This window comes from Lycium barbarum, chromosome 10, assembly GCF_019175385.1.
Source record: "Lycium barbarum isolate Lr01 chromosome 10, ASM1917538v2, whole genome shotgun sequence".
Taxonomy (NCBI): domain Eukaryota; kingdom Viridiplantae; phylum Streptophyta; class Magnoliopsida; order Solanales; family Solanaceae; genus Lycium; species Lycium barbarum.
Genome location: NC_083346.1, coordinates 95,090,813 through 95,106,114, shown reverse-complemented (window position 1 = coordinate 95,106,114; position 15,302 = coordinate 95,090,813). Strand labels below are relative to the sequence as shown.

General features: G+C 33.0%; 2 protein-coding genes across 2 annotated transcripts; one reads left to right on the top strand and one right to left on the bottom strand.

The window, feature by feature from the left end:
* Positions 1-9,578, top strand: LOC132614973 (protein NRT1/ PTR FAMILY 4.6-like). The gene is made up of 5 exons (XM_060329530.1): positions 1-486; positions 657-774; positions 1,259-1,476; positions 7,353-7,784; positions 8,354-9,578. The coding sequence occupies exons 1-5, from the start codon at positions 484-486 to the stop codon at positions 9,326-9,328; spliced, it is 1,746 nt and encodes a 581-aa protein (XP_060185513.1). The 5' UTR covers positions 1-483; the 3' UTR covers positions 9,329-9,578.
* A 1,386-nt stretch (positions 9,579-10,964) lies between these two features.
* LOC132614820 (aldehyde oxidase GLOX-like) lies at positions 10,965-13,509 on the bottom strand. Its single transcript, XM_060329367.1, has one exon. It carries the CDS (start codon positions 12,924-12,926, stop codon positions 11,187-11,189), a length of 1,740 nt encoding a protein of 579 aa, XP_060185350.1. The 5' UTR covers positions 12,927-13,509; the 3' UTR covers positions 10,965-11,186.
* Between the last annotated feature and the right edge of the window lie 1,793 nt (positions 13,510-15,302).

Sequence of the window (15,302 nt, the reverse complement as noted above, 5' to 3'; positions counted from 1 at the left end):
TATTTTAGGTCATTGGTCAAACAACACAAGACAAACAACACCTCCTAATTATCACTTCCCTTTTCTTCTTTCTTGCTTCCTTCTTCTCCCCCCTTAGCGACTAGCTACTAGTTATGAAATTTATTTGATACTCTTATTTGCACTATTTTTTTTCTGCATTTTTTTCTTGATATTTATGTATTTTATAAGCTATCAAATCTTAGGTAATATCCCATCCATCTCTCTCCCCTAAAAAAGAGGAATATGTCATAATTAGACAAAACAAAAATTGAAAAATCTTCAAATTTTGCTATAAGGGCAGGTTTTAGCCTTTGCATTTTCAAATGTTTTCTAGTCCATCCTCTTCAACTTGGGACTGATTTTTCCTCTCTTCTCACCCACTAAAAGCTCTTTAAACCACCCTTTCAACACTACTCCTCTTTCTTGATCTCATTCCTCTAACCCTCAAATTGAGATTAATCTAATAGGAAAAGCGAAAAACTAATGGTGAGCTCCTCTTGTTTTTTCTTTCTCCGCACCAAAATTACTAGGTTCCGCCAGACTCGTAATCGGCATGCTAGCTCCCCCTAATTGTCTTGATCATATCCTTTCTCCTTTTCTACATATATATTTATTTACTTATAAGTTCCACCAACTAACATGGCTTGTATTTGCAGGAAATAGAAAGCCAGAGCAAACTAATTAGCACTTCTTGGGAAGGCTATGCAGATTGGAGAAATAGGCCGGCACTCATCAATCGTCATGGTGGCCTGGTTGCTGCATCCTTTGTCTTAGGTAAACCATTTTAAGATCAGTATAATACGAGAGTCAATTTGCCCACATCTCGATTGTTCTATCATCAGCATAAGTAGCAGAAAATTATGTCCATCAAATCTAGACAAATAAGAAAAAATCACTTTTCATGATCTAAATTTTATATATGATAAACTCTCACTTTGGACGTTTATCATATATATTTATATATATATATAAATTGTCAAGATTTTCTTTCTTCTCGTAGGCCGGGGCGAAGTTAGCCCTTCAGTTACGAATTCGGCCGAACCTAATAGTTTTAATCTAAATCATTTATTTGTATTAAAATTTGTTGAATATATGTGAACAAATTATAAATTTAGAACGTAATAACTTTAAAGGATTAGAATTTCGTACCCACAAGCTTCAAATTTCGACTTCAAATGTTTAGGTTTTTTGATGAATTTTGGAGAATAGCACATGATTTTTTATTATGTTTTTTTTTTTTTTTTTTTTTTTTTTTTAGGTGTGGAGGTGTTGGAAAACTTGGCATATCTAGCAAATGCAAGCAACTTGGTGATGTACTTGTCAGACTACATGCACTATTCACCATCCAATTCAGCAAATTCTGTGACCAATTTTATGGGCACCTCTTTCCTACTTGCACTTCTCGGTGGCTTCTTATCTGATGCTTTCTTCACAACTTATCACATCTATCTTATCAGTGCACTCATTGAATTTCTGGTAAATCTTCCAATCCGATTTCTGATCAATTGTCTTTTTCTATTTCTGTGTTTTTTCTATCACTATCTACTTTTTTGGTCCCCCTCCTGCTTTATCGGAGTACTTACCGCTGTACCATTATTTTGTTTTCTTCGTCTCGTCTTACATTGCGTTTTCAGTTGAAGGAAAAAGAGCAAGAGGAAATACTTCTGGCAATAATTGCTATAGTATTTCTCTATCAAAAAAGTTAGGAAATGTGATTAAGCAAGTAACGACGCCATGCTTTTTTATGCACTTTTATAACTTTTCTTTGTTTTCTCTTTCTTCTTCTTGCTTTTGTTATTGCTTCAACTTAAATGCTTGACTCATTAAATAATTACACGTCAAGGAAAATCTAGAATCTATATTAAGTTTAAGATATACTACTAATCATGTTAATACGAAATTTATTACTCTATTTTTACTTCATTTCATTTTACGCCCCTTTTCTCTGTAATTCACTGTTATTTATCATAGTTCGTTTACTTAGCTAGTACCTCTTTAGGAATCTAACTTGGATTTACGAACTTCCAAAGGTCCAATCACCCGATCTACTTTAGATATAGTAGCATTCAAAAATCATATGTGAACTTTAATAGTTTCAGAATGTCAAAATAAAATATCACAATGCTTGTTTATTTTAAATTAGATATAATTTATTCTGATATACTCTACATTTTTCAACTATGGCTTTAATTACCCCGTTAATATGGGTAATATAGTAAAATAAATATTTACTAAGTTATTTATTCAGGGGAGTGAAAAGTTAATATTGGACCAGAGAAAGAGTAGTTTTCTAAGTACTTTAAATGCTTCTAGATGATCAGCCTAAAACAAATTTAAGGTGGTCTAATTATTTTACTAGTATTATCATTTTTTGTCTTAAGGGTGAAACTTACTTAAACATATAGATATCCACTGTGAAAAGACAATTGGAGTAATTAGGAATCATTTTTAACATAGTGATGATCACTTTGAATTCCACTAATAAGCTGCAACTTGCAAAGTGAAGCAAATTGATTAATCCAAGGTATAAAGTTTCTTTAGCATATAGTATTAAAGAGATGGAGAATTGGTTGCTTTTTCAATTTCTCTTTTTATCTTCCTTTTCTGTTTCTTTTCTTTTCCAAAATAGTCCCATCCATCATGATAAACAGTCTTCTTAACCAATAATTGGAAAACATTGATGCTGATATGGGTTTCTGGTCGTTATTAAGTCATTTAATTTCTATAGGCGTATAAAATCTCTTCACAAGAAAAAGTTAGTCGATCTGTCATTAGAACCCAAACAAAATGTGAGATGATTCGATCTTGTGAACATCTTTTGTGTCACATCGTTAAAGAAAAATCTTTTTTCGTGGGAAAGTTATGTAATTTCTCATATTAGAATCATTTTCAGTTACAACTTTCTAGTAAGATCATTAGAACAAATATCCACCCCCACCCCACCACCACCCCAACCCCAAAATTAAAAGGCCTTTTTCACCACCAATCTCTATTAGTTCCACATGGAGAGCCTTTTATTTTTCTTTTCAGCACTTCATGTCAATGTGTAGTTCCATATTTAACGACCTCAAATTGTATATTTGGACATTGAGGTCGTCAAGATTTGTACATATATGATTGCACATTAATGTACCCTCTATGACAAACGCTAGATTAGCAAGTTTATTTAGAAAGTTGTAAGAGATGACTGCCTGTATGATCCTCATATATTCGTCCTAACAATTTTTTCAGGACTTAGTGGTTGAAAGTGAAAATTGGTCATGCGATTCAAAAGACCAAAGAGTTGAATTAGTTTATATGGAAAAAAAAAAAAGGCAGAATAGCAACCCAAGAAAGAGAACAAGTTCATAAAGTAATAAATACGTGTTGAAATAATAAAGATGTGTCTAAGCCAACTAACTCTAACACTAGAGTTTAAAAAAAATCGACATTTTTAAAAAGAAATGACGATTTTTAGAATTTGAGATAAAAAAGCATGGCGTGATACCTCATAATTGCATGGTTATAAAGTTTTTGTGACTTATGATTTAAAATAAGTAATAAATATTTATGTGGCTATAAATTATCCCACTAAGATAAAATGAGAAAATTAAATTAAATTAATTCTGATTTTTTTTTTCCAGAAATATGTCAAAATTGGAGTAGATGGAGTATGACATAATTGTCTGTTTGTTAGCATTAATGTTGGTTGTCTAGAGGGTAGGGGTACAAACAATGGTGCCTCAAATGTCAGCCAGTAACAGTGTATCGCCGCTAATGGCACATGTTTCATTTTGACATTGCACCACATAGTATCTTATCCATTCACACACACCCATTTCTTCCTAACTTGTATATACTCTTGCAAGAGTTGTTTTTGTTTGATTTTGCTTTGTTGCTATTAATTGTGTTTACATTTATCCAATTGTATCATATTTTTTGTTATAAATGATGGTGGGCCATTCTAAATTGGGTTACTTGTTCTTCTCCATGAATTATCCAATTTTTGATAGATTGTTGGATAATTATCTAATTGTTACAACTCCACCCAATATTTTTTTGGTATAGTGAAAAAACATACAAACTAAAGATCTTAAAATTGTTCATAAGCAATACAACTTAAGTCCGCTAGGAGAAGAAACTGCATGTCCATAAATGTATGCCTCTAAAGAATTAGAACACCTCAACCGGATCAGAGTAGACAACAAAGTCGAATCAAGCCGCCCTTTGCCTTGAAAGACTCTTTATAATTGTGTCCTTCATTTGTTAGAGAATCGGCACATTAATTTTGCCTCCCTCCAAACATGTCTAATCGTAGTCTTGTTGGCCTGCAATAAATATCAACGATTTTCAATGATAGATCTAAGCAGATGATGTCGCACATCCTCTTTTATGATAAGTTTGACACCTAGTAAGCAATATGTTTCCACTTATACTATTTGATAATACATTTGGTTTGCGACAATTAACCTTTTGCTTGATGTTCCACAAGTTCGTAGTATGCCTTGAAGTACTACTCATTACTATTGGCCTAAGAGAATATATCATCCATAAATGGTGATAAAATAATAATATCTTCATGGAACAGCTGTGTGGCTGTTAGGACCGTAGCAATGGTACAATTACCTTAAATATATACAAACTTCCCATTGGCTCTATATGGCCACATATGACATTCCATTTTCAGTATGCAAAAGGCCAAATTTCACACCTATCAAACTACCAGAAGTGTCCAATAAAATAGTTTATATTTGTTTCGAAAAGGCCAATCCTATATGTTGGATTTCTATTAATGATGATGACCACTCGGATCTTGTGGCCCAATGCAAATGGCCCACTTAGCCCAATCTTGTATGCCATAACCTAAGTTTGTCTTTATTGCATGACATGAACACTTTTTGGGTCATTGTATTTAGAGTTTTGAATATTAAGCGCTCAGGGTGAAAAGAAATATTTATACAAGCAAGTTATTTAAAGGAAAAATAACCTAATAATACTACTTAAGACTATAAATTACAAAATATAAGAATATTTTTCTTTATTTACAAAATATAACAATTTAATTACTAAACATACCAGATTTGGGATTAATGTGTCTTTCCATGATTTTGGGACCTTTTTTAGGAACATAATCTGGATTTTAATTTTTGGCTTAGCATAGTACGATTTTATTTTTTTTTAAGATTAGTATAGTACGATTCAGTTTCTACTTTCAAAGTCTTTATCAAAAAAGATTTTTCTACCTCTCTTCCGCTCATCATCATCAAAAAGATTTTTTCTCTCTCTATTCCCCTCACCTTTTCAATCTCTCTAACTTCTCCTATGTAGCAGTTCAAATACACCATTACTCAAACCCAAATTTCATATTTTTTCCTAATAACAAACGTTTTCATATTCATGACAAACAAGTATTTATTCTTCAATTGGTGTTTTATGGTCAAAATGATTGGTATGAATTTTGTCTAGAAAATGGTATGTTTCATTTTTATTTTTGGGTTTATTATTTTGGGTATGAATATTATTTTAGGTATGAACAAAAAGTGTATGAAAATGGTATGTTTCATTTTTATTTTTGGGTTTATTATTTTGGGTATGAATATTGTATAATTTAGGTATATTTTAGTATTTTCATTTTTATTTTTTGTTCTCACTATAATATTGTATGAATTTTTTTTTTATAGAAAAGGGTATGTTTCATTTTTATTTTGGGGTTTATTATTTTGGGTATGAATATTTGTATAATTTAGGTATGAATTTGGTATAGAAAATGGTATGTTTCATTTTTATTTTTGGGTTTATTAGTTTGTGCTTAATGTTGAGAAAAAACAGTACATTGTGCTTAATGTTGAGAAAAGACATGAGTTTTGTGGATTTTGACTTTCAAATTTTGAAACGGTTGTCATATAAGATGTAATTTTGAGAAATAGCTCTATTTGAAAAATCTCAAATTGCTAATTAAATAGTCAAAGTTGTTTGGGGTGTGAATATGTTACCAGCATATCCATAATTAGGATACTCATTTTGGCATGTTATGACTTACAATTGCTTAATGGAACAAGAAGTTTGGTGTGATTCAGTGCTAACTAAATACTCATATTCAGCAACTGTAAGTCATTTTGGCATGTTATGGCTTACGGTTACGTGATTTATGGGTTATGCTTTATTGCATATTAATTATTATTATTTTTACTGTATTTGGTATTTTGTATAGGTTTTGTAAGTTTTCTAATGTTAGGTTTTGCAAACTTAAAAGTATCGTTATGTTTTGTAAATACATCCTTTATCTATGTATATATATATTTTTCTCCCTTATTTAAAAGGTAATTGCATGTAAATTCTTATGATAAGTACTAAGTACCAACCTTGTAAAAGTCATAACTAGTTATCATAGGTTAAATTACGATTCATAGCCTAAACAAATTTTACACAGTCAACATATATATTGTAACTTGGATCGTTATATTTATTTATTAGTTAATGTTTCCTTCAAAAACTCATACTCCATTCGTTTCAATTTTATGTGATACTTGATTGAACATAATGTTTAAGAAGTGATGGACCATTTTTTAAATTTTGTAGTCTTAAACATTTGTATAGTTGTGCATCATGTAATTAAGGTAAAATTGAGAGTTTAAATATAAAAAGGAGACATTCATTTTTTATATAGAATAGAAAAAAGTGTGCCACCTAAATTGGGTAAAAGAAATATATAAAGTCTCAGCCTGCAATCAACCAAATATGAAATATCCGCGACCCGCTTTTTGAAAACAAAGCTAAAACTGAATTGGCTTTGGATTCAGAATATAAAACATTTCTGTATATGGCCAGTTAGGGGTTCTTTGATTCATAAACTAATTACATAAAAATTATAACACATTTACTGCTGCATGAGATTAACATGCCCGTATAGCTAATATTAGTATAAGCTATCTGATGTTGCATCAAGCATAAGAGAATACTTAAACTGATGCTGGTGGTATTAGTTCTTAAACTGATGCTGGTTATTAGTTGTCACTTGTACTTTATATAAAAGAAAAACTACAAAGTTATACCAAAAATGAAAATGTCAAGTAAACATTGGACAAAGAACACTATAAGTTTTGTACTGTGATCAATTTTTCCAATCCCTCCCACCAAAGGACCTCTTAGTGCTTCAAACACAACCTATATACATATACAGAGTTGATTTAAACAGAAGTGTTGGTTTTTTCATCGTCCAATCCACAACAAATCGAATGAAATCTAGTTAGAACATGTGTATATGTTTTATATGTTGTATATATTCGCCATCTTTAAATTTTGGATTCACTTCTAGTTGGACAAGGTTGTGTGATATTTCCTCACTATTTCTTGAAATTTTGATTTCAACACAGGGTCTGGTGGTACTCACGATACAAGCTCGTTCAGACTCGATGAAACCAGAAAAATGCAAGCCAGACACCCCCTGCGAACAAGTTCACGGTGCACAAGCTGCAATGCTATTCATAGGCCTTTACTTAGTGGCATTAGGTGTAGGAGGTATAAAAGGATCATTGACACCCCATGGAGCTGAACAGTTTGATGGAGAAACTCCACAAGGGAGGAAACAAAGATCAACTTTCTTCAATTACTTTGTGTTTTGCCTCTCATGTGGTGGCCTTATTGCTGTCACCTTTGTTGTTTGGGTTGAAGACAACAAAGGTTGGCAATGGGGATTTGGGATTTCTACTTTGGCTATATTGTTGTCAATCCCAATTTTCCTTGCTGGTTCTCCTTTTTATAGGAACAAGATCCCTCGCGGAAGTCCTCTAACGACGATATCTAAGGTAAGTTTTTATATATGCATTTAATTGAACTTAACTTATATGCACCAACAGTGTGACAACAGTATGTGTGACATCTTATAGGATAATTAACTTCTTGGGCCGCCCTAAAGAATAATGGGATTTTTTAGTTTTGGTCCGTCGGCCAAAATCAATTTCAGGCGCTAGCAAAAATATACAAAATATATACACTGGTTATGTATATTGTATGTATGTTTATGTATATAATATGTGTATATTTTGTGTACACTATATATATATATTGTATATGTTTTGTATATTAAGTATACATATTATATACTTGCATAATTAGTGTATACTGTGTTTTGTATATTTTAGCTAGCGCCCGTGGGAAAAAAATGAAAAGATCTCCAGATTATATTGATCTATACGTCTTGTTTTCCAGGTTACTGACCTATAATTAGATGACTTGATAGTTGATAGTGTAAAAATCTGTTTCTATTGTCAGAGTACAAAAGTAGGAACTCTTTCATTGTAAACTACTTTTACATAAGAGTGATTTGAGCTTTATCTTGTACAAAGCAACTGATATACCGTTGTTATGTATCTAGGTTCTAATTGCTGCCTTGCTAAATTCGTGTGCATCGAGAAATTCGAGTAGTGCAATAGCAAGTCTGGGATCAAGCCCTTCTACAATTCCAGTACTATCCAATGAAGATGAGGAAACTACAGACAACAAAGAGGTAGAATCAGTCAATATTCCATCGAAAAGTCTGAGATTCCTTAATCGGGCAGTTATAAAGACACCTGCAGCTTGTGGTGCGCTAAAATGCTCAGTACAAGAAGTAGAAGAAGTGAAAATGGTGATGAAAATCCTCCCGATTTTTGCGTGCACCATCATGCTTAACTGTTGCCTTGCTCAACTATCCACGTTCTCTGTCCAACAAGCTGCAACGATGAACACGAAATTTGGCAAGTTAAAAGTACCACCAGCTTCACTTCCCATTTTCCCTGTACTTTTCATCATGATACTCGCACCAATTTTCGACTACTTCATCATCCCATTCGCCCGTAAGGTAACTAAGACAGAGATGGGAATCACTCACCTCCAACGTATAGGAATCGGTTTGTTCCTCTCCGTTGTGGCCATGGCAATTGCTGCTCTTGTTGAAATCAAGCGGAAAAACGTAGCTACTGAAGCAGGACTAATGGATTCTACCAAGCCATTACCAATTACATTCTTCTGGATCGCGTTGCAATACTTGTTTCTTGGATCAGCTGATCTTTTCACTCTAGCTGGGCTACTTGAATTCTGTTTCTCAGAAGCACCATTTCGTATGAGATCATTGGCAACATCTCTCTCTTGGGCTTCATTAGCCATAGGATACTATCTTAGCACGGTGATAGTATCCATAGTGAATAGTGTCACAGGAAATTCGAAGCACCAACCGTGGCTCTCAGGTGGAAACTTGAATCACTTCCATTTGGACAGATTTTACTGGCTAATGTGCGTACTCAGCGCATTGAATTTTGTACACTATCTGTACTGGGCTAGAAAGTACAAATATAGAGCAGTAAACTCGTAAGTGAAAAAGTGGGAGGGGATATGTATAGATTAAAAATATATCGATTACTGTAGCCTTATACTGTAAATATGTCTGATGAATTGCTGGACGCGCTGTCCAAGCAACAGGGCTAGGCTAGCAAAGAGGGAATATTGATCCGGTTTTGTCTATTGATGTAGTCTCCAGCCACTTCACAAGTTGTATTCATTTTGTTATGTTACATCTTCAAATAACAGCTTAAGGTTATCAAAATGATCTATTTGTTTGATGATTGAATGCTCATAATTCTGGTAACTATGGACAGCTGCAATTAAAAAGACAATTAATGTACACCTGTGTTTCTAAAAAATATGTTTAATTTCTGATAGAGATGGAATAAATAGGTTTTCATGATATGCCTGTACCATATGTTGCCCCATTTGACAATCTGTCTTCAAATAATTATTTCAAACATTGTTGCTGTGAAGAAAATGATTGACAGATAAGCACGAAAGGGGATGTTGCTCAGATGGTAGAGCTCTCGAGCTTAACACGCTAGAGATACCTATTTGTAGCCTTCATCTCCGGTCAATATATTACGTAGTTCTTTACAGACTTGATTTATGGATAACGATAGCGTAAGTTATTCTTTTCACTATTAATGAGTTAGTTATGAAATTATGCTATTGTAGGTTATCTTAACCTGGTAGTATAAAAAAAAAAGTAGTCTCCCCCAGTACACGTATTTGTAGCATAAGTTTTGCTCAGATTTCGTTTAAATTCTGGACTTTTTTCCCTAGTTAAGCTACTTGTGGTCCATCACATAGCTGCATGTGTCTTATATTAATGGTCTGAATCTAAACATAGTCCTATGTTCCTCGTAATTGATTATTCATTTGGACGTTAGCCATTTACATTGCACTGCAAATGCATTGCCCCAATACTGCACAGAGAAGAGTCTCATCATTATGCATACATATTTATTAACCAGAGGGCCCCTAAACACCTCAGTATCCCTCCCTAGACACCTGTTTGCTGCTCTACAACATCTTGCTAGTGTCATGGTATATATAATTCGAGTCGAAAATAATAGTTACTGCTCCATCAGTGTTTAAGTTACACCATTTGGGACAAGTTCTATAGAATTTAAGTAATTTTAGCTCAAATCTTGTATTTATGTTAAAAAATTCAACTCATCAAATAAAATCCTGGCTTCGCTTCTGTTCTGCATCACTGTCCTACTACATTCGCCCTTGCTGAAAGATGATGTTTTTGTAACCACAATAAAACCTGCTGCAATGGAAATTTACTGCTAACTTTGAATTTTTCATCCTGCACATCTCTCTGTTATCCAAATTCTACTGGCCTTACCACTATACACCTTTTACTTATCAATTTGTTATTCTATTGGAAAATAAAACTTCTGGAAACTAGACAAAGTAGAACAGAAATAGAGAAGAAGCATAAATAAATCAGAGCCCACTGAATTCACATTGTTTCCTAATTGTTAGCGGGAAACATCAGAAATTGAAAAGTAAGTTTCGTCCAAAAATTGAAATGGGCGAATGTAGTATTAACATCTAGAGGTGTAGTAGTTCAAACTTTCATTTATCTACATTTTATTTTACTCCATTTCCCAACACAACTTTTGTACATTTTTCGCATAAAAGAACTACAACCGCAAGGACAAGATCAGAAACACTCAACCATTCAATTGAACAAAAATTACAATGGACTACCACTACACAATCACTTTGTCTTGATATAAAAACATTAAGTGATCTTTTCAACAACTCAATTTTTTTTATTCCAACTGTCTACAAAAAATATAACGCACCCAGCAAAAATTTCACATATTCTAAACTCAAAAAACAACAGAGAAAAAAAAAATGCTAAGTGGTCACTGTAACCTCACCCAAACACTATGACTAGGAACACCTTGATGAACCACAAACACCATATAATAACCTGGAGGTGCAATATTCTTTGATGTAGGCGCAAACATTGTAACTTTGTAATTAAACATTGATAGCCCTTTTATATCCACAATTTCCAAAAACAACAATCGTTGGTTCATCCCAAATGAGTGTGTAGTAAATGAAGGTGCAACCATGCTTACCATGAGCTCTTCCCCAGGATATCCAAGAGTAAAAGTGATTGAAAATTGCTGACCGTACGATAAGACACCCATGATTTGTCCTTCAACGGCTATGATTGAAGGTTTGATAGGAGAATATTGTGTAGCCGCATAAGGTGGTGAAAATGCTTCTAAACTCAATTCTGTAGGGTACTTTACGCCAGTAAAGTTGTACCTTACATGTGGATTACTTCCACCCACTAATATCCTTCCATCTGGCAGTAAAGTAGCTGATGAATGATACATTCTTGGAATGTTAGTAGGGTTAAGAACTATAAACCTCTTATCCGGGTCGGTTTCATAAAGCTTGTAAAGAACCGGATTTAAAACCGGGTCAACAGCATTTTCCCATCCAGCTGCCCCATTACTTGCCCCATTTAATATTATAACATCACCTGTGGGTAATAACAACATATCGGGCATGACCCGACCCATTGGCATATCTTCCATGACCCATTTAGGATCCGGGTCAGTTATTCTCAGACGTCCACATGTATTTGAAGCTCTCCAAAATACACCCTTCATTGCATTAACATACGCGCCACCCCACGCGCCACCACACATCATCACCTCAACCGTCAGAACCCTAGCTGAATTTAAAATTAACGGTAACATTACCGATGAGCCGGTTGCTGGATAACTCCTTTTTTCACCTGGAATTACTGGAAACTCCTTTAAAACCTTATTATTCACATAATCCAATACTATAGACCTTTGATTAGCAAAAATGTATAAGTTCCCGTCTGGTAAAATGTAAAGAAATGGATAAAGATTGTTTTCTTCTTTAGGATCAGTAGTTTCTTTCAAGAAAGGTAGGTCAAAAACTTCATTATTGTCGCCATTCTTGGGAAAAAACTCATAACTAAAAGCTCTTCTTCCACCAACAATAATAACACGTCCATCAGGTAATAAATGATCAGAACTATACCATCTTTGTACCGTTAAATTCTGTTCCAATTCAGTCCAATCACAACTATCATCACCATCATTACACGGCGAAAAAAAACGTATTTTACGATCACCTGCATGGTAACCGCCTGTTTGTATTAGTGTTCCATTAGAGTTAACAGCACCAGATGAACACCAAACGTCAGTTTGAACCATTAAAGGACGATAAGTATTCGATAAAACATCGTAAAGAATTGAATGAGCAGTGCAATCTACACCATTTGGAAGAGCTTCATCGTTATAACGGCATTTACCGTTAGGAAGGGAAAGATTAGAAGCACCAAAATCAGTTCTGTCAAAGATAACGACTTTGTTGTTGTAAAGAAGTTGCATGTGCATGGCGGATATACCAATTGAATCATGTAAAAGTACCCATTCACCACTTAGAGTACTTGATGGTGTGTAAAAAGATGGACGGTAAATATTAAGCTGTGAATTTCGACGGTTATGGCGTTTTGAACGGCTATGATGCTGATGATGATGGGATAATGATGATGATGTTATGATCAAGATTGTGAAAAGGAATGAAAAAGATTGAATCTTGATCAATCCCATTGATGGAGTAAACTTGGTTTATTTTTGTGATCAAAGTGGAAGTGGAAGAAAGAGAGTAAAGCAAGAAAGTAGGCAATGTTGACAGAATTGATCATTAGCACAGCTGTTTCGCTAAATGATTTCAGTTACTAAATAGATGGAGGAATAGCCGCAAAGAAATTCTTGCACAGTTAGGACTATTGACTGAAGAGTTCATTTATGCTTTTTTTTTTTTCCCATAAATATTTTCTGTTGCGCCTTTTTTTTTATTGAATTGATATTCTTTATTTGTTTTGTTTGACAAGAGTAGTATAAGTTAATTTCTCATTTCTTGCAATTTTTTTTTTTTTTTTTGTATAGTTAAAATTTGTCTTCCGAGAAGACACGCGGCCATTAATAAAAATGTGGGTTTAGAGGGATAAGTATCCCGGCTTTAGTTGAATGTTATTTAGTTTCTCTACGAAGTTTGTAATCTAGTAGGAATTTTGTTGCTCTCTCACTACATTTTTACTTGTTCACCGTGCTAAAATAGATGTTCAGCTTTAATTATTTAGTTTGAAAATTAAGAGATAATTTATCATTTAATTTCTAATTTACCCTTACTATTAAGTACGTAGTATAGTCATTTTTCCAATGCATAATCCCAAATATTGAATTTGTTATATTTAAAGGGTGATATAATAAGCTTATTATTTTATTTACTCCTGCTGTCCAAAAAAGATTGACACTTTTCGCTTCGAGAGTCAAACTTTTTAATTTTGACCGTGTGATTTAACATAGAATCTTTTATTTTTTCGAAATAAAATTTTCATATTTGAAAATTACGTAAAAAGTACTATAAGTCACCATAATTAATAATTTAAAATATTTAAAAGACGTATGAAAAAATTACGGTAAAAAAACAACTCATTCGACTCTAGAAAAGAGAAAAATGTCAATCTTTTTGAAATAAAAGAAGTATTATTTTTTAAGAGTGTACCAAATCAAACATGAACAAATAAAAATGGACGGAGGGAGTAAAAGAAAGGTGACAACACTATAGTTGTGACTTCAAATAACACTCATGTTCCCTTAGGTAATATTTCTATAAAAAAAATGAAAAATTGTCTCTACTCCGTTTAAATTAAATTCTTAAAGAGACGTAATATTTAGTACCTTTTCTAACATTTGATTTCAACTTAAACACTTTTTCCCACCACATGGAAAGACAAGATAAAACCGACATAGTATATCTTATACTCCCTCTGTTCACTTTTACTTATCCACTATGGACTTTGCACTTAAGAATTAATAGATGAAGCGTATATTTTATCATAATACCCATATTAATTGGTGTATGACTTCGTAATGAATTTGAAAAATGATTTGAAATGAGCAATTGATGCTAAGGGTAAAACAAGAAAAATAAATTGTTTTTCTCTTGATATGCGAAAGTGGACAAGTACAAGTAAAAAATTATTTTTAGAATAATGAACAATTAAAAGTGAAGGAGGGAGTAATTTGTAACGCCAGAATAATTGTAATAGTATTTATTTCATTGAAATGTGTGGGTGTAACTTTCTTTCCTCTCTTCTTTTTGAGGGATACCATAATTTCTTTTGAAAAATCAAGAGTTTGATAACTCAACAATGAATGTATTTTTCGAAATAATTTGCTCAGAATCTCCTTGATCTCTTTATACATCTCCGTATGATCCACACTTCTCTACCAAAGAAAATAGGTTACATAGTAGTCATATCTATAATAGTCCAAAATTTATTTTAAGCAAAAATCAGGAAACATATTTCAATATATCATTTCAACTACAAATCCTATTAGATATAACTCAAAAAGAAACTAGCAAAATCCCAAATTCTAAACAATTCACTATTAGATAAAAAAAAAATCGTCTTCTCCAAAAGATATAATTTCACCAGATTTTATTCAGATTGTTTGCGTAATCTAACTCTTCGTAACTATTATTGGTTGATCAATAAAATATGTAAATTATTAATTCCATATGCTGAAACGGTTAGCATGATGAATTGTTAAAACCACCGAAAAACCCTCTATTTTACATCTCCTTTAACTCAGCGACTGTTAATATTGTTATTATGTAGTAAATATTAAATACTCGTAATTGAAAGAAGCACCCAAAAAAAAAAAAAAAAAAAAAAAAAAAGCGAGACTAGCAATAACGTCGACGAGTCAACTGCTTGGTCAAAGACAGCATGGCTCTTACTGCTCGAATTTAATGCCACGTACAAGCAGCATTAAAACATTCTGGTTTACGTTTTTACATTAGACAGAAAAAAAAAATGAGGATTACTAGCTGATGAGTTATGAGTTTTGACGATCAACCTATGCATCAGGGATCAGGTCCTGATCAGGTTCCCTGGGCACTGTATGAATGTGACA

Excerpts from the sequence above, each read along its gene's own strand:
- LOC132614973 (XM_060329530.1), top strand. Across the intron at positions 775-1,258 it reads TGCTGCATCCTTTGTCTTAG|GTGTGGAGGTGTTGGAAAAC; the intron begins GTAAACCATTTT and ends TTTTTTTTTTAG. Across the intron at positions 1,477-7,352 it reads GTGCACTCATTGAATTTCTG|GGTCTGGTGGTACTCACGAT; the intron begins GTAAATCTTCCA and ends ATTTCAACACAG.
- LOC132614820 (XM_060329367.1), bottom strand. The coding sequence starts at position 12,926 with ATGGGATTGATCAAGATTCAATCTTTTTCATTCCTTTTCACAATCTTG.